General features: G+C 35.1%; 1 protein-coding gene across 1 annotated transcript in view; it reads left to right on the plus strand.

Moving 5' to 3' along the window:
• The window catches only part of RSBN1L (round spermatid basic protein 1 like), a 90,431-nt gene that overhangs the window by 38,597 nt on the left and 31,155 nt on the right, over nucleotides 1-20,679 (plus strand). Inside the window, 1 exon segment of the mRNA XM_078154532.1 lies at nucleotides 7,930-8,573. Coding sequence (XP_078010658.1) covers nucleotides 7,930-8,573 — 644 coding nt within the window.

The following is a 20,679-nucleotide window of genomic DNA, read 5'->3' on the forward strand; positions in this document are numbered from 1 at the left end:
TTAATTTTATAAATGAAGAATTCAGGTCAAGAGAGGTTAAATTACTTACCAGGGTCATTTTTGTAGAGTATAAAAATAGGATTTGAACCTAGGTCTTACTTTTTTAAATTTAATTTTTAGATTACATTTTTTTCTTTATGCCCATCTCAACCCTTCTTTGGTGCATTCTTGCCAGACCCCCCCCCCCCCATTGAGTAAATAAAAACATAACCTGTTAAAAACATATATAGTCAAGCAAAACATCATTGGCCATGTCCAACAAAAATTATCAGTCGGCACTCTGAGTCAGTTTCGTCTCTATCTGGAAATAGGCAGCACTTTGCATCATGAGAAAGACATTAAATTATATTGGGAGAGAGCATAAGTTTAAGCTGATATATGGCCTTAAAGGGAAAAACAGGAGGTGTTATGCTTAAGCTGAGTTTTGTTAGAGGAAGCCAGTGATTATCAGAGGCAGGCATGAGGAAGGAGAGTATTCATGACATGGGGGTTAGCCAGTGCAAAGCCTTGTCATTGGGAGATGTAGCATCATGTGTGAGGAACAGTGAGTATGCCAATATGGCTGGGCCATAGAATGTGTAGAGGGAAGTAATGTGTAAGAAGACTGGAAAGAAAGGGGCCAGATTGTTCAGGGCTTTACATGCTCAATAAAGGAATTTGTATTTGATCCTACAAGTAATTGTGAACTGTTGGAATTTATTGAGTAGGGGCGTGAGATGGTCAGACCTGCATGTTAAGAAAATTACTTTGGCAGGTATACTGTGCATACCCCTGACTGTTAAATTGGAAACAGTAGTAAGATAATGTTTAGAAGCTGATGTTTGAAATGAGATAATACAGTAGAAAAAAGTTTGAAATGAATCTGAAACTCATGTATGTTATAGTTAAATTTTCTTCAGATGTGGAATTCTTAGCCAAGGAGAAAATAGGAAAGTTACTAGGTATCAAAGAGGAGTTGCTGTTGAAGATTCTGAGTGCTTTAGGAATGTTAACTTTGGTTCTAATACTTGCATTCTATAGCAGTTTGTTATCTGTGTTAAGAATGAGTTTGTGATATTTCTGTTGCTGATTATAGACACTATTAAAATTATGGATCATTTTCAGCAGTTTTGCCATCCTTCCCAAAGGAAAGATGTTGATGAAAGGAATGAAATTATTATTCTTTATCAGCACAGCAAAAATTGTCATTCTTTATTTTCAAAGCAAAAAATGATGCATGACTATTTCCTAAGTTACACTGAAGTCAGGGATAAATATTTTGCTGTTTGTGTGCAAAGTAATATCTAAGGCAGTTACTTTCCCCCATATGCATCTTTTTTTCTCTCTCTTCCACTTTATCAAACTCATTTCTTCCTCTTCCCCTTGTTCCTTTTTCATTACTGATGTTATTCAGTTATATTAGTAGACGTTTAAAGGCATAAGAATGCCACCTGAATGCTGACATGTAGGGCTAAAATGATTGTTGATCCTGTCCTACACAAACTTCATTTTCCTGGAAACCACTTGAAGTCATGTGTGACTAATATAGTAACAAAACCAAATATAATATAGTATAAATTAATATGTTTTTGTTACTATATTCATAGGTACGTATATATATTATATTTATATACGTACATGATATCTATTACACACATACACACAACACACACAATTTTTCTCTCTCCCCTGGCAAAAAGTGAATAAAGTTGTTTATGAGAGGTAGGATAGCATAGTGGAGAGACTGAACCACTCAAAATTATGAGACCTTAGATACTAGCTGTATTTTCATATTCAAATCACTTAACGTTTCAGAGCCTCAGACTTTTCATCTGGAAATTAGACTGTTATTCATACTACCTGTTTCAAAAACCATAAAGACCTGTGTAAACTGTGAAGTATTATCAGTGAGCCAACAAATGTATATTAAACACTTATGTTACTATCTAACAGGCATTGTGCTTAATTCTGGGGTTACAAAGAAAGGCAAAAATATGGGTCCCTGCCCTTAAAAAGAGCTCCCATTCTAATGGGGGAGACAACATTAGAAAAATTGTACATATGAGATATGTTACAGTTTCAATAGAAGGCAATCTCAGAGGCAATCTCTATTTTATTCATTAGCAACAGGGAGAACTGATAAAAGTCTCTTGTTGAAGGGAGGATTTGAACTAAATCTTGAAAGAAGTCAGGGAAGCCAGCAGGTTGTGATGAGGAGGAAGAAGTATTCCAGGCAAGGAGCTAATTGATGGAGTGTCATGTTTGAGGAATAGTGAAAAGGTCATTGTCACTGAATCATGGAGTGGGGAGTAAAGTGTAAGAATCTTGGAAATTCAGGAAGAGGCCAGCTTGTGAAGGATTTCAGAAGCCAAACAGAAGATGTTTTATTTGATTCTGAAGGTGATAAAGAGGTACTGAAGTTCACTGGGCGGACTTGGAGTTAACTTGATCAGATTGGTGCATTAGGAACATCAGTTTGGCATCTGAGCATAACTAGCAAGGCTATTGTATTAGTCCAGGTGTAAGGTAATTAGAGCCTGCACCATGTTTTGTGAGTCAACAGAAGGGTCAGATTGTATATATGGATTGGTTGTCAGTGAGGAGTCAATGATGACATCAAAGTTGTGAGGTTATCTGATTGAAAGGTTAGTGGTACCCTTGCTCAAACATAGTCTAGATAAAGGGGAGGGTTTGGGGAGGATAATGAGTTCTGTTTTAGATATGTTGAGTTTGAGATGTCTATTGGACATCCCAATTGCTGTAATGTAAATAGTATGAAGGATCTAATAAGTTTAAAAAAAATGAATAATGACTGAATCAAACTTGATTAATAGTTCTAGTATCAGATGTAAAATTAGGTCTCATTTTTTCTGGATAACCTTCCTCTTTTAGTTGTCAATCCAAAAGATATACTGGTAAAAGAAAAAACTTAACGATTTGGAGAAAATTATTAAAGAAAATTGTTCAAATTAAAACTACCTTGTGTTTCTACGTGACTCTCCTAAATGGAATCATGGTTTTACTTTTGATCTTTTACCTTATTATTATCCTGTTCTTCCTAATACATTATAGAAACAGGTAAACATTAGGACTTAAAGTGAAAGAAATTCTAGATCTGTTTGGCTCAGAATTCACTCAGGGAAACTTTTGATTTTTAGGATAATGTATGTGTGTTTGAAAAGATTTCTGTTAATGCACATAATGAAGCTTTAAAATGAGAAATGGGCTTATTGTCTTATAAAATTAATATGTAGTGTAATTTTAAGGTGGTTAGGCAAATTAAAGAACTTTTCCAATAAATTCTTTATTTTTATTCTACCATTTCCCATATTTTACATACGTATAGTTCTGTGCATATTTCATATGTAGAGAAAGAAAATGAGTAAAAGAGCGTTCATGTAAAACGTAGAAGAAAACATTACATGATTTCAATGTGGAAGTTGTCCCTCTAAGTGCAGTTTGAAGGCAAAAATTGCATTTTATGAGTGTGTTCTTATATATTCCTTAGTAGCATAAAATGGGGTGGAGAGTGTATCTCGTTTATACAGTTAAGCATTTTGGGGGGTTCTTTGCAGGTTTTTAAAAAAACCAAATCCACAGTTTCAGTATGTGGAGCTCCTTATGAAGCAGCATTTAAGAATACATAATTTAATTGAAAATTGAACTTTCAGTGTTTAAAAATTATTACAATATCCTAAAAAATTGCTACTTCAGAGCGTGCTATATTTTTGGACACCAGAAGTGCACATTGGTAAGAGAAGGTTATTTGTTCATCCTTAAGATAAAGATTCTTCAAGGTTTTTAAACTTGATCTAAATTTCAAACCAAACTTATTTTGTATGATATGAATTTTAGTTTTTATGGTTTACCCTAAGCCATTTTAAGAATACTTAACTAATTCTATCAGTTAAACTACTTTTAAATTTTCTGGACTCTCTTTTGAAATTTATCTTTATAAAGGCATATGCATGTTTTTCTTTATTCTGTTATAATTTAAATCATAATTAGTTGTTGGTTTTCTTTATCCATGTTGATGTCGAGCTCTTACCTGGATTCAGACATTTTTTATACTTAAAGTGAAAGTCATGACCATTTTGAAAAACATTTAAGTACCTGTGGATAGAGATCTACATTATATCTCCTTTATTATTATATAAAGTGAGTCAGCCAGGAATTTGTAGTGTAAGAAAAGTTTAATAGGAAAAAATTTTTCTTCACTGCCTCTTCTAGCACCACTTTTTTGTATGACATGCTTTTCTATCTTACCCCAGAACAATAAGCCTTCAATAACTTCTTTTATTAAATAAAACTTTTTTTTTGAACCATGATTGACTTAAAAATATAGCTAAATGTTTCTTCCATTCTGTTTTGTTTCTCTCCTTTCTCTGCACATGCTGTCAAATACATTTTATATAAGGATAAAAAGTAAAAGAGAAAGAGTAGAGGTTTATTTTGTTACCTCTTAAATTATGGCAACTGAAGAGATTTTTGTGTGTGTGTGTTGCTGAGGCAAGGACTTAGTGATACTGGTATTGTTGAAGAAATTCACTTAAATATATATGAGAAAGAATAAGGAGGGGCAGCTAGGTGGCACAGTGGATAGAGCACTGGCCCTGGAGTCAGTTGAAATCCCGCCTCAGACTCGTAACACTTACTAGCTGTATGACTCTGGACAGGTCACTTAACCCCAATTGCCTCACCGAAAAAAAAAAAAAGAAAAGAAAAAAAGAATAAGGGAAAAATTCAGCTCAGCAGTTGTGTAGGTTTTTCACTCAAATCCTTTTTTATGCATTTGTTATGTACAAGATACGTTACTAAACAGAATAGGAATACAGAGACATGGTCCCTCACTTTAAGAAGCTTAAAGTTAGTAGAGTAGTTAATGCTACAATAAGTTTCATGTGATTAGCATAAACAGTATTTATTTAAATGGGATGGCTGTTTGGAAGGTGAAATTGTTTTTAGACAAAATGGCCTGGAAAGTCTTCATGGAAGAATTCTAGTTTGAGCTGGTCCCAGAATGCCAGGTAGAATTTTGAAAGGTAGAGATAAAGTGGGGAAGAACATCCCAGGTGGAGGTAAGGCCCTCACCAGAGGTAGGAAAGATTTAACATTTCTTCAGGTAATGCTGAATATTGCATTTATTCAATACTATAGGTTCATTTTAGAGAAGTAATAGAAAGTAAATCTAGAAATTTTGAGGCTGAATAGTGGGACCTCTTTTTTTTTTTTTGTGGTGAGGCAGTTGGGGTTAATTGACTTTGCCGACAGTCACACAGCTAGTAAGTGTTCTATGTCTGAGATGGGATTTGAACTGACTCCAGCCAGGGCTGGTGCTCTATCCACTGTGCCACCTAGCTGCCCCAGTGGGAACTCTTGAATGCCAGCTTAGGAGTTTATTCATTATTTGGTAGGCAATGAGGGGAATTGATGAGGGATAACAATCTGAGTAGCATGCTAAGAAAATTTTTGTGGCAACTGTGCAGAATGGACTGGAGTGAGGGTAGATTGGAGGCAAGAATACTAGTTTAGGAGACTATGCAATAGTACTGGTGTGAAGTAATAAGGATCTAAGTAGGGTAGTGGCAGTTTCAATGGGGGGAAAAAGGGATAGATGTGAACAACATTGCAAAACAAAAATCACCTAGATTCGGTGACACTGAATCAACAGAAGGAATCAGAAGTTTTTTATTGGGTGATAGGGAGGGAGAATGGTAGTACCATTTCACAAATTTAATTCAGGAGTGGGACCTAATGTGGCGAAGAGGATTTAGACGTGTAACTTAAAGTGATCTTGGGACATCAAGGTGAACAAGTGCTAAACAATTAGAAGTGTAGGATAAGAGCTCTGATAACTACTTAGCTTAAGTTGAAGTTTGAATATTCAATGCAAAGGTCATAGTTAAAATTATAGGTATGCATGAAATCACATGGGAAATACATGTAGAGAGAGAAAAAGGAGGGATGAGAATGGATTCCCAAGGAAAGTCCAAATTTAGAGTACAAGAGGACAGCAGCCAGAGAAATAAGATGAGGAAAGTTTCAATGAAGTTGGTATCAGTAGCATTTAATAATGGCAGAGTACTTCAGGAAGAGGAACCCTGAGAAAGAGAAACTGAATTGGCAGTTAAGGATATTGTTGGAATTTTCAAGAGCAGTTTCAGTAAATTGGGCCAGTTTGCAGGGAATTAAGTGATGAAGATTTAAGGAAGTGGAGGTAATTGGAGACTAGTTGTGAAAGGAAGGAGAAAAATACAAACACAATATGTTTTATTTTGGGGTATAGTAGCATTAGGTCAACATTTCTTTTTAGAATAAGTAACAAGGAAGGAGAAGTTGACTGAACAATAAAGATGCTTTGAATCCTGAAGAAGTGTGGAAGAAGAATTAGCTTTGAAAATAGGAACACATTTTCGTTTGAGACAAATGTGAACAAGAAGGATTAAAGTGAAGTCAGGAAGAAATTTTGAGGGGAATTCAAGAGGTTCAAGGGGTGGGTGGTCCTACACAGATGAAAATAAATAAACTCATATCTAGATTTTTACTTCAATTACTTGAGAGAATAATTTTAGGAAATGTAATTTTTCTTTTGAGGGAATTTGTATTTTCTGTTATATGTTTAGAGAGACGTGGTAAGGCCGTGGATTTTAAGTTATAGTAACAACAGCTTATAATTATGTAATGTAACATCTTATATTTTGTACACGAAAGCATTTTATAGTCTCACTTGATCCATATTGCAAACCTGTAAGTTAGCAAGGGCAAGCATTATTATCGCCATTTTACAGATAAGGAAACTTGAGACTTAGTAATTAAATGACTTGCCCATAAATCTCTTTTGCCACAGTTCATGAATTCTTCCTTTTTTATTTCCACATTGTTTAGTCCATGCTTTCTTTTGACTGCATATTTTTGATTTGGACTTTCGATGGTATCAGTCTGGGAGTTAGTAAACTTCTTTGAGGCTGCTGAAGCACCTAAAAGTTGTCTGGGGCAGTAATAGGTTAAATGATTTATCATGTGTTCACATGGAGTCAGATGCAGGCTTTAAATGGTCTTCTTGATTTCAAGACCTTATTATTTCTTATCAAATTAAATTAAATTAAACTAAATTAAAGCCTCTTATTCACTGTACCAATTGACCTTTCAGACTGTCATTACGTTAATATAGCCTTATTCTTCTGCCTCTATATCTTGTCTCTTTAGTGAAATGAACAAAAGTCATGGAGGTATTGGAGTTCTGTTAAGCTGTTCCTTACATCTTTGAGGGCTTGGTTTTTGAGAAAAAATTAATGACTTTGTAGATTATATTCTGCTGTGTCTTTTTCATTGGTTCTTTCTTGGAACTTAGAAGGACTGCAGAAACCCCAAAGAGTTCGTCGTATAGAGGCAAAATTAGTTCCAACATAGAAAGAGGCAAATCAAGTAGCTTACAAGTTGCCTTTTCTTGCTATTTTACTGTTCTTACAAATGTTTTATACATTTTCATGTTGTCACTCTCCTCGTTGCAGTTAGCAGGGCGGGGGTGGGGCATGAGTTTGAGTCTAAGGACAGTTTTCCAACTCTCAATAGTGGGTGCCTTTCTACACAGTATTGGTGTTGATAAGTTTTTTTTTTCCCCCGTGTTTTACGGCAGATTGTTCCATTCTTTTGATTTTATCAGTGTTTTTATATTTTTTACCTGAAGTGTGATATTTAAACTTATTATACATCCCAGAAGTCTTAGTGCACTTAAGTGTGCTTAAAATGGCACTAAGACTTTTGGGACACTCTATATATTAAGTTTTCAGTGCTGTGTAAAATTAATCCCCAATACAAAGTACACTGAAGATAAACTTGTCTTTTTTATACATTGAAGATAAACTTGTCTTTTTTATTAAAATGCTTTACCTAAGGTGTGGGATTTTAGCAGTTAAAATAAGGAGTTTCAAAATAAATTTTTCCCAACAGGTGGGAAGGACAAACCAAAAACAAATGCAGAAGACTTACAAATTAAAAAGGTAAAGAAGAAAAAGAAAAAGAAACACAAAGAAAGTGAAAAAAGGAAGCGTCCAAAAATGTATAGCAAATCTATTCAAACCATCTGCTCAGGATTGCTTTCCGATGTTGAAGATCGAGAAGCCAAAGGCATCATAGATGATCATCTTAAGGATTATATTGGAAAGAATATGGATACCAAGAAGGAGTATGAGTCTAAGATACCAGAGAACAGTGAGTTTCCATTTGTCTCGTTAAAGGAGCCTCGAGTTCAGAATAAAATGAAAAGGTTGGACACATTGGAGTTCAAACAGCTCATTCATATTGAGCACCAGCCTAATGGAGGTGCATCAGTTATCCATGCCTACAGTAATGAACTCTCCCACTTGTCTCCTGTGGAGATGGAGAGGTTTGCAGAAGAATTTGTGGGTCTGGTTTTTAGTGAAAATGAAAACTCTGCAGCTTACTATGTAATGGGTATTGTTCATGGGGCAGCTACATATTTACCTGACTTTTTAGACTACTTTTCATTTAATTTTCCCAATTCACCAGTGAAAATGGAGATATTAGGAAAGAAAGATATAGAGACAACGACTATGTCCAATTTTCATGCTCAGGTAAGAGGTTCTCTTTTTAAAAAAATAACTAAATGATATTTCATGAAGGTTTTTGTTCCTTTTTGAGTTGTTAACTGTTTTCAGTGTAGTTATAAAATGGAAGGTAAGAATGAAGAGTTTAAGAGAGTGTTAGACATAAGCTGCTTTCTAAGCCTGGATAGATATCACATAAAGTGTTTTTATAAAATTATAGTTCCTAGCCATTAACTTCAGAATTTTTCCTTAGAGATAATTAACAAAACCTATGTAAAGTAAAAAGAAATCCTTTGCAGGTGTTATCTGTGGTCCTAAGGGAAAGTCTTGGGTGCAATATAAATAATAGTCATTAAGCATGTACTCTAAAAAACACTTTTACTAATGTATTTTCCCATGCCACAAAATTTACTTTTTCCTCCTTTAAAAATTTGCCTAAAATTCATCTTTCCTTTCCACCTTCTCCCTTTCCCCCCCACATGAAATTGTTTTTAGCCTTTTAAACTCTATTACAGCAGTCTAATTTCTGATAAATCTTTTAAGTAGAATCATTATGTAGTAAGGCTTAGAAGGAAACATGTAGATCCACTATATTGACTCTATTTTACGCGTGTGAAAATTGAGACAGAGAGGTTACATCATTTGCCCCCAGTGGTCACCATATGAGTTATATGAATAAGATCAGAATCTAACTGACAATCCTGTATTCTTTCTGTAATACTGAATTATTGCAGATAATTTCCACATTGTTGTATTGAGGTAAATTCTTTTATTGGCTTTGAAAAGAGCTAAGATGAGTTGACTCAACAAACATTTATCGGCTGCCAACTGAGTGCATGGTATTGTGATAAGTATACAAAAATGAAATAGACCCTGTGATCAGGGAGCTTACATTATGTTGGAGGATTTTAGCCTATAGATCAAGGGAATCTAAAGAGGGGATTTGGAAGGATAGGCTTGAAGGTGGAGGTGGTAAGATAACATTGAGCTGTGCCATAAAGAAAGATGAGCTTTGTAAAAGTTGAAGAGTAAGAGGATGCACATTCTAGGCAAGGAAAATTGCTTCTGTGAGGAAGGTGGGACACGCAGTAGAAAACTTAGGGAGCAGTTTGGCTGGAATATAGAGTATGTGAAAGGGTGTAATAAGAAATAAGACTGTAAAGGTGAGTTAGAAGGAGACTGGAAGTAGTATAAAGTTTTCTTCTAGAGGCAAACCTATTGGATAAGGTATTTTAATGGGATGATTACATGGTCATTCTTGTGACTTAAGATTATTTTGGTAGCTGTATGGAGGATAGATAAAGAGGGAATAAATTAGAAACAAGGAAACCAAGTAGGAGGCTATTATAAGAGTCCAGGGAAACTAGGACTATGGGTACATGAATGGAAAGTGATGTGAGAGATGTTACAGAAATTGAATTGCCAAGACTTGGCAAATGATTAGAGGGCTGAGAAAAAGGAGTTAGTTGGCTCCCAAGTTACAAACCTAGGTGACTAGAAGGGATGGTGGTGGCTTCAATAGAGATAGAGAGCTTTGGGGGGAATGGGGTAGTAAGATAATGAGAGTTTTTTGGGACATGTTGAATTTGGAATTTGATGGGTTATCTAGATTGAGATGGTCATCCAGCAGACAAGTGACAGTTCAGGAGACAAATTGGGACTGGTTTGGAAGTTATCTTCATAGAGAAAATAATTTGCATCCATGAGAGTGATTGAGATCACTAAGGGAGAGTGTGTAAAGAAAGAAAAGAAGAGGGCCTAGGACAGAACCTTAATAGATGATGACATAAAAGAGGAGAATGAGAAAGGGCAAGTCGAACAGGTAGAAGAACCAGTAGAGATTGGTGTCACAGAAGTCAAGGAAGGAAAATGTTTTTAGGAAGGATGATTGATCTTGTCAGAGTAAAGAAATCAAGGAGGATGACTACTTAGAAAAGGCCCTCAGATTTATCAATTGGTAGTTGGTTACCATTCTTTGAAAGAGCATTTTCAGTGGAGTACTAAAATCAGGAACTAAGATTCCAAAGGATGAGAAGTAAGTAAGTAGAGGCATCGAGTATGGAGATTCTTATTAGGAGTTTGGCAGTGAAAAGGAAGAGAGGTTTCAGGAGATGGTCACGTCAATTAAAATTTTTTTGAGAATTGGGGAGATTAGTTAATACTAAGGAGACAATGAATAGGGAGAAAATGACAAGTAAAAATGAAACGAATTTCCTGAAGAAATGGGATTTAGGAGTTGTTTCTTCTGTAGAGGAAAGGAGAAGACAGGTGAAAATGTAAAGGGTATTAGGGTATGGAGTATTAAAGGATAAGGGAGAGTGAAATGGCCTCAGGGAGATTGCATCAGATGCTGAAAGAAGAAGGGCAGTTTGGAATTGGGGGGGGGAGGAGTAGGAGACAAAGAGGGAATTTAAGATTACATAATATGAATTCGTAGTGGACTCAGTTATATAATTTGTTTTAATGAACAGTAGTTGAACAGTAAAAAATGGATCCCAGCTGCTGAGATTTTTTTTACCTTGAGAACATGGAAGCAAAAATATTAGTAAAGTGAATCAGTTAGAAAAGGTTTTGCATATAAGCTGTTTTCATATTCCTGTGGATGAACTGATCAATATATTTTCAACAGCCTATAATTTTATACGGTATAGTAATCTTTACTTCTATTTGAATAATAATCACACTATATGAAGGAATCCAAAGCTGGGATCTACAAAGTAGAATTTACCTTTCAACTTCCTTTCCTGTCTCAAACATTAAAAATTTCAGTGTCCCTTTTTCTTGATCTCCATCAATTTGGGTTTAAGAGTGGGGAGGACAGCTCATGCAGAGCCACTTAACAAAAGTTAAAGAAATTGGTTGGCCTCCCTATTAGATCCCCTTAAATCCACAGTCATTCCTTCCTGAAAAGTGAGAGCCTGGTATGTCTCTCTTTAATCTGTCTTCACTTTTTGAGTAAATTTTTGTATTGGGAGAGAAATTCAGGAAGTGGATTTTTAAAAATATTGAAGATAAATTCATGTTATTCTTTCAGGTATAGTTTATTTCTTTGACATTTCATGTGTACTGATATAGATAATAATAAGTAGAGGGAATAAATATAAGATTGAAAAGTGTAAGCAACTGGGTATACAAAGACAGAAATAATCGTCTAAGCCTTCATTTTATCTCCCTATGTATAGACACATACACTCACCCCTCACTTCCTCCTCCCTACCTTCTTCCTCTTACCTGAGCTGTACCTAAAAGAGAATGTTAGTAAATGTAGAACATTTTAATGCCCTCTGGCATTCTGAGCTTTTGAGGCTTTACTGTGTTTTGCTTTTTGTGTGTAATGTGTGTTGTTTTTATTTGCTTTTGTTTTTTTGGTAATTTGCCTCACTCCAGATATTACTTACCTTTCTCTCCTTTCTTCTTGGCTACTAGAAAAGGCCCTTTAATCAAAAAAGTTACATCTTCACACTCTTGAGTCAGAGAAAGCTCAGTTTGAATATTAGTTAGAGAAATAATGTCATTAGGTATTTATCAAGGACTATGGAATTTGAATTCCTAGAATGTCAGGTTCATATTTGGATAAAAACACGGTACAGCCTTGTTTATCCCTGTAAAGACTTTGTGTTAGGGCTTGCTTTTTTAACTTTGGAATTATGTGTGTGAGATCCTAGTGTCTTATCTTGCATATTAGGATGTCTTCCTTTTGAATATTTGTTATCTTTCTACTTTTGAACTTTTGTATTTCATATTTTGGTCAACCTGGATGTGAGGTTGTATTATAAAAATGCATTCTGAATTAAAATATGAACACTTTGGGGGTATTGATGAAGATATTCCCTGAAATTTGTAGAATAATCAGTTGTTTATTTTATATTATTTTAAAATATATGACTGTAGCAAAAGGGTGTAGATTGTCAGAATATAAACTTCAAACCTTTTGTTTGAGAAAAGACACAGATGTGGATTTTTGTGCAGTTTCATTATCCCTGAGCCTAATGTTTTCTAGGTGTAATCTTTAGTCATCCTCAAGTTCAGTTTATAAAATGAGAATTTGTTTGGCTTGTTTAGTCATTGCCTACTCTATGTTAGCCATGATGCAGAAGTAGAGATGATACTGTGATTCTCAGCTCTACTTACTCCCTTGATGACAGTAATAAGTTTGATCACAATAATAGATTGATATTTGTCAGAAATTATGCTTTTACTGTTTCTTGTAACTACAGATATTTTTTACATAATTGTAATGCTAGTCAGAGTTTTCTTAGTCTGTAAGCCCTTGGCCTCTTTCCATTTCTTGGATCTGAACTCTATTTTTCAACATAATTTTTGCTGTCTTCCCCTTGTATCAACCATCACATTTAGATCATTAAGTATATGGTGACTTCATTTGAAGGATATTGGTAGATTCTTAGACTTTCCATTTCTCTTTTTCTGCAATAACTGTTGGTACATACTTCTCTTTTAAAACTACTTTTAATTATCTTTACAGTAGTCTGTTTACTTATGATCATTGTAAGTAAGATGAAATAACCAGTCCCAGGAAATATTTCTTGTAGCCTCTGACCACATGATAATAAGGAGGAAGGTAACACACATTTAACACTATAAAATTTTTGCTTTTTTCACAACAGCCCTTGTAAGGTTATAGCAATAATATTAACCCCTTTTTACAGATGAGGAAACTGAGGCCTACAGAAGTTAAATATTTATCCATGGTCACATATATCAAAAAGTGTCAGAGCTGGGTTTGAATTTCTGTTCTTGACTGAAATTTCAGTGTTCTTTCCACTATACCACTGTACTTTTGAAATCAAATTATTGATCTCCTTTATTTCGCCCTTTGAGGAAAACTTTTGGGTTGACCTTCTGATTAGCTGTACCTATTTTTTCTTCTGTTTTCATTTATAGTAAGAATGTTAATACGTATATAACTCTTCTAATAGTGAACACACTTGAGCAAAGATCATGCATTAAGAGTACCAGTTTTTAAATTTTAAAAGAATAATGTGATTCTTAGAATCCTCTGATTATTTCTTATTGATTTTACCAAGTGTGAAGAGCTCCAGAAGGATCTAGGGCCATTGCTCCTTTTGTCTGTTTCATGGGCCACATTTTGAGAGAGAGGGTCCAGTCTTCTGGTGATGAGATTTTCTGTGTAGGTAGATTTGTCCTTGGACAATGAATGTATAGTATATTTCTAGGCCTTTTCCTACCCTAGTTTGTGTTTTACTGATACAGCCTTTGAAGACAAGACCTAGGCTCATTCCCACACAATAATAGGGATCAAAAATAGGAGTTTTGTGGTGGTTGCTAGAAAATCACACATTTGATTTCCGCTAGCTTATAAGTTTCTTTTGAGTAATTTTAAGTGAATAAAATACAATAATAGCTAGAGGGACCTTAGAAATAACTCAGCCAAACCTTCCTATCTCTTCCCCTTTTTATAGAGGAAGAATCTGAAACCCAGAGAGAAGTGAAGTGACTTGCCCAAGGTCATCTAAGTAAATAGAAGATATCACATTTAAAGCTGAGGTCCTCTGACTACACAGCTAGTATTTGTTCTGTTATTCCTTACTGTCTGTTTAGAATTGTGGTGCTCTTGAGCCAAACAATTAGAATTACAAGTTCGTACAAGTTAATTTGTCTTTGGAAATAATCTTTGAAGAAGCCTTTTTAGAGATTTGTCATTTAACATCAAGTGAACTGCTGAATTACCTTAAACATAAACATATCGAATATGGAAGTACCAGCTAAAGTAACCACAGAGGAATCAAAGCCAGATGAGCCCTAACAGTCTTAATATGTGGTAAAAGTTGTATTTATTTATTATTTTTCATAAGTGTTTTAGAAATATGCACAATAAGGTATGAGACAGTAGAAAGCTGATATGTGATAGAACAAATCTAGAAAGATACTGAACCTGTGATATCAATAATATAAATAATTCCCAGGAGAGGAAGTTCCCTTTTCCAAAACAATTTTTTTTTTAGGCAGTTGGGGTTAAGTGACTTGCCCAGGGTCACACAGCTAGTAAGTGTCAAGTGTTTGGTCTGAGGCCAGATTTGAACTCAGGTCTTCCTGATTCCAGGACCGGTGCTCTATCCACTGCACCACCTAATTGCTCCCAAAACAAATCTTTCTGAACCTTTGCTGTAATTTAAAGTCTTTGAGAGTTGCCTAGAGCTCTGAGAGTTCAAGTTAAGTGATTTACCCAGGGAGGTTACCAGCAATTACATATTAAAGGGCAGGTCCTGGCTTTGTGTCTAGCTACATCCACTACATCATAACTTCTTTTGAGGACTGTGCTTTAACAGAGAAAATAGGAAGAAGTTCACAGAACAGCTGAACAATCAAAATATGACTCTACTTCTGTAGTTTTCTCAGTCTTAGAAGCCTAATGAGACTAGTAGACTGCAGCCTTATTGTAGTAACCACAGGTAATATGCTGTGGTAGATAGAGCTCTGGACTTGGAGTCAGGAAGACTGTCACTTAATCTCTCTCAGCCTCATTTTCTTTATATGTGAAATGTGGATAATAATATCACTTGTCTTACAAGGTTGTTGTGAGGATCAAAAAGAGATAGTGCATAAAAAGTGCTTTGCAAACTTTAAAGCACTATATAAATGTCAGCTATTATTATTAGTAAGTTGTAGCAGCAGTAGCAGTCTGTGCTTCTATTGATGTATCCCAAGGGGTTGTGTTCATTTTTTTGCCTGCTGCCATGTTACATTATTGGCTTCTGTTGACCTTATACTTTACTTTAAAAAACAAACAAACACAGAGATCTTTTTCACTTAAACAGTCTAGCCAAGCACACCCAGTGCCACACTTACGAAGTTGGTACTTGAACTCAAGTATAAAACCTTACATTTATCTCTGTTAGATTTTGCTTCCCATTCTAAGCTGTTGAGATATTTTTGGATCCTGACTCTATCATCTTATATGTTAATTATCTCTCCCAAATTTGTGTCATCTGCAAATTTGATAATACCTGTCAGCTGTTCACACAAATAACTGATAAAAAGTGTTACATGGAACCAGGACCAAGGATACATTTCTGGGGTCCTCTATCAGAAACATCCCTTCAAATTGACATTGACCAATCATTTATGATTGTTCTGCAGATCCATCCTTTCACTAATTCTGGTTCCACCTAATTATTTCATCTCCATGGCCATATCTTTCCATTTTGTCCAAAAACGATACCATAAAAAACTTAGATGTCTAAGTGAGCTGGAGGTATACTTTGTTTATGGAATCTCCCTACTTTACCAGTCAGATATCTCTGCCAGAAAAGAAAATGAGATAATTTTGAGTACATTATGATTAAAAAGCTTGTGCAAATAAAATCTACTAAGATGAGAAATGGTAAAGTAGGAAAAAAATATTTGCACCAAATATCACACAGCTAAGTCTAATATCCTGAATTAACAGGGAATTAACCCACATGTATAATATCAAGATCTGTTCCTCAGTCAGTGTGAACAAGTAGTTATAAAAAAAATACTTCACATTATAAAAGACTCAATGAATACATGATCCAAATCACTAATAGAAATGCAAGATAAAACAACCAGTTTCATCTCATATTATGCAAATTTGGCAAAAGTGACAAAAGTTAGAAACATTGTTTCTAAAGCCTCAAGTAGGATAAGAGAAGCTATTGATTAGTCAAGAATAGAGTACATTGAGATAGAAATTCTCAGTTTCATCTGGTGGAAGAGCTGTGAGAAGAGAGACGTATCACTGTACTCCAGTGAATTGTTGTGGGTAGAGATGTACACCTCGTCATTCTGGATTTCATTTTGGAATTATACAAGAAAAATTACAAAATTGACTGTACACATTGAACCAGCAATCCCATTTTTAGACATGCACTCTGGGTAAGTCAGTGACAGAAACAGGGTGTGTGTGTGTGTGTGTGTGTGTGTGTGTGTGTGTGTGTGTGTGTGTATATATATGTGTATATATATGTGTATATATATATATATATATATATATCAAAATGCTCATAGCAACATCCTTTCTGTTAAGTTTTATAAGCAAACAGGATGTCCCTCAATTGGGAAATAAAATGAAAAAAAAACTCAGTTATATGAACATATTGAAATATTAATATACAATAAGAAGTAATTCCACATGAAATACTTAAAATTTGTATGATCTGATGCAGAGTGAAACAAGCAGAACAGAAAACAATAACTATGATGGCTAGAACAATGTAAATGAAAAGATCACGAAAAGGAAGTTGACTTCTGAGTTAGGGAAGAACTAATAAAGGTCCCAGAGAATAGATAATGAAACATGTTTACTCCTTCCTACAGAGATATGGAAGACAAGTAGGATAGAATATTGCAAAGGTAGAGAGATTTAGTCACTGTATCAAATGTTGTTGCTCATTTGATTTTCTTAGTTGGAAGGGAGAAAGTTCAATTTAGGGGTGTGTGGTTTGAAAATACTGTGGTTAAAACAAAGGCATCATTAATATATATATACACGTGGATATTATTTTTAAAGGAAAATATATTTATCTGACATGACGTTCCTGATGAAGCTATTTTAGCTTTTATTCAGCTCCACTCTTTTTTGTTGTTGTTTTAAATTAAATTTCATATTTTTCAATTAGCAAGCATTTTTTTTCCCGCCTGCCAAACAAAAACTTGTAACAAAACTTTGTAACATATAACCTTAATCACAGAAAACAGATTCCTATATCGTTATCTCATTCTCTATATTAGTTCATCCACCTCCCTGTCAGGAAGTGAGTAACCTTGACTTTATCATGGGTCTTCTGGAATCATAGTTGATCATTCTCTTGATCTGAAATGTGTATTCTTTCAAAATTATTCTTTTTTTACAGTGTTAATGTTAAGTATAAATTGCTCTCCTAGTAATCCCTTCACTCGGCTTCAGGTCATACAAGTTTTCCCTAAAACCATTTTTCTTTATTTCTTACACCACAATAATATTCCATTGTATTTATATACCATAATTTGTTAAGCTACACCACATTTGATGGGCATCCCCTTCATTTCTAATTCTTTGCTGCTGCAAAAAGTGGTGGCTGCATAAGTAATTGTGTTGGTATTTGTATGTATGTGTGTGTATATATATGCATGTATATTTGTATTTGTGACATTTCCTTTTTTTAAATCACTTTGGAGTATATGGACTTGGTAACACTTGACTTTGTAAAATCTTACAAATCATTCCCTTAATTACTCTAGCAACCTGATTTTGTTAGGGGAGGTGAGGGTAGTGTGGGCAAGCAGGAGATTCTTTTGGTGGCAGAATTCTCTCCACTGATGCAAATCAGTCTTTTGACATTTACTAGTTGAGAGATCCTGGGCAAATCATTTAACCTCTGTGCCTTGGCAACTCCCTATGACTTATCACAAAGGCACTCAGATGTTAAGTGATTTGCCCAGGATCGCTCAGTTAGTAAATGTCAAAAGACAGTATTTGAACTGAGGTTTCCCTGACTCCCTAGTCTAGCACTGTATTCACTATGTTATCTTGCCTTTTTCTTTAATAAAACCCTAGAGAATTTGATCTGGAAATCCATCTAAACTTGAGGTAAAGAACTCTGTTTGATTAGCTTTTGAAGTGCTGTTAGTTTCAGGGCCTCCATTTGGGGAATAAAAATTTCATTGATGCTTTTGTGTTTATATTACAGTAATTTCTGGACACTTCCTAACTCCAGTTTAAACTCTTCTTTGTAACAAAGAGAAAAAAATCAATTAAGCAAAAACATCCTACACAGTGATTCTGTCTGTCAGCCCATCTGCCTGTCTGCCCACCTATCTATCTCTAAGCGAGAGTTATGTTTCAGTATCTGTTCTCATCTTTGGTTTTTCAGTTATTCAGAATGTGTAGTTTACTTTCACTTAACTTTTTATTTACATTGTTGTAACAATTGTTTTCTCTCTGAAAAAAATCTGCTTATTTTGCTCTGCATCAGTGATACAGACTAATATTTGTCTTTTCTTTCAGCACAGTTTTTCAGCCATTCTCCATTTGATAGGTATGCAGTTTATTTTCATTTTTTTGCTACTACAAAGAATATTAATATATGTACATATATATATATATGTATTGGCAGATCACTATTAAGATGAAATGATATGCTCTTAACAGATTGGAGAGTTGATAGTTTTTTCTTTTGACCATAATTCCTCATTTTCCTTTCTCTTTGCTAATCAGCTGTTATTCTCTCTTTCTCCTGACTTGTATGACTATTTATGATGATGAATGTAGTTATGAATGTGTGAGATGTTTGTGACCCGCTTGTAATAATCAGTCAGAGACTTTTCTTAAGAAAGGTAAAAAGGAGTTTATTGCTTTCTCATGAGAGAGGACACTCTCTGTGTTACTCAAGATGGCCTCCGCGAGACAGCATGCGCAGGGCATGTGCAGGCTGTGAGACGCAAAGTTTTATAACCCTAGCGTGTGCCCTCTCCCACTTTCTTACCTTTCTCCCACTGGCTGGGTACTCAAGGTGTACAATCTAAATGCAGCAACTAATACCCAATAGAGCAAACGTGCCCGCATTTGGGAACTAGATGTATGTGTGCGCCGGGAAGTGGGAGTGACCAGGAACTGCCTGTGCTGAGGTGGATTTTTTTAGAAAGGGGAAACTCAACTCAGGGCTTTCTAGAAAAATATAACTTAGGCCTGAGGGAACTGCACTTAGGCCATCTCTCACATGAATGAGTAGTAATATGTTGATTTCTCTAGCTTGCTTTTCTTATTATAAAGCCAAGGTTAGAAGACCTTAGAACCCATCTAGTTGAATTTGTATCTAAGCAAAAAAATCTCATCTATAATATATAGATACATACCCAGTAAGTGTTCATCTAGTCTTAGAACTAGAATGGGAAGCTAATTACCTCTACAAGTAGCCCATTCCACTTTGTTTGGAAGTTTTTCCTTATATGGGGATGAAATTCACCACTCTTCAGCCTCAAACCATTGTCCCTATTCTGACCTCTGAGGCCTAACCCTTCTTCTATATGGCAGTCATTCAGATGTCTTGAAGATAGCTGTGTCATGTATCACTCTAAGACAAGGGTTATCTCTTATCCACCTATCCCCATATGAGTAGATTTCATGGGGAGTTTGTGAACTTGGCTAGCGAAAAAACTAAGGTGTTTTTAGACATTAGAAATTAGTTACTAGATAAGAGGTCCATGACATGATAAAAAAAGATAAGGACCCTGCTTCTGAGACTTCTCTAGATTAAACATCCTCATCTTCTTCAGTTGACATGGTATAGTTTCAGATCTTCTCACCATCCTGACCATCCTTCTATGGACAAACTCTACCTTTTCAGTGTCCTTCCTAAGATGTGGTACCCAGAGTTGAGCAAATCAGGAGGAATTTAACTTATCATTTTTGGGTACTGTATTTCTGTTAATGAAACATAAAGATGATATTGTATTTTCTGGCTGCCATGTCACAGTATTGATTTGTAAGGAAATATAGTCCCTTAAAAGAATGTATTTTCTGGGTATCTTGCAAATCTAATGAAAAGGGCCTTAAGCCAAAAGGCACAGTTAATGGAGAAGACTGGTTATATGTTTCTCCAAAGTTAGATACAGTAGAGATACCCTGTTTGTTTGGAATTCTTTTTCACCTTCCGTTTTTTAATTTTTTTCTTGGAGCTGGAACCCTCTTCCTGTCTCCTTCCTACCCCACCCCTGAATTGAACAGAAAAGATGAACGAGCCCTTGTTACAAATATGCACATTCAAACAAAACAAATTCCTGCATTGGCAGTGTCCAAAAATATATGTCTCATTCTGCATCTTGAATCTACTACCTCTCTGTCAATAGGTGGGTGGCCTTCTTTGTTATTGGTCCTCTGGATCTGTTGTTGGTCATTGAGTTATTTGTCTTTACAGGGTCATTGTTATTGTATAAATTGTTTTCCAGGTTCTGTTCACTTCATTCACCATCAATTCGTACAAAACCTCCCAAGTTTCTCTGAACTCTCCCTTTTCCTCATTTCTCATGATACAATAATATTCTGTTACATTCATATAACAGATTTGTTCACCAGACTGTTAATTTGTAGTTCTTTGCCACTACAAAAAGAGATGCTATAAATATTGTGAGAAGTAAGAAACGATTATATTTC

The sequence above is a fragment of the Phascolarctos cinereus genome, unplaced genomic scaffold (assembly GCF_003287225.1).
Source record: "Phascolarctos cinereus isolate Bilbo 61053 unplaced genomic scaffold, phaCin_HiC Scaffold_1;HRSCAF=81, whole genome shotgun sequence".
NCBI classification, from domain to species: Eukaryota; Metazoa; Chordata; class Mammalia; order Diprotodontia; family Phascolarctidae; genus Phascolarctos; species Phascolarctos cinereus.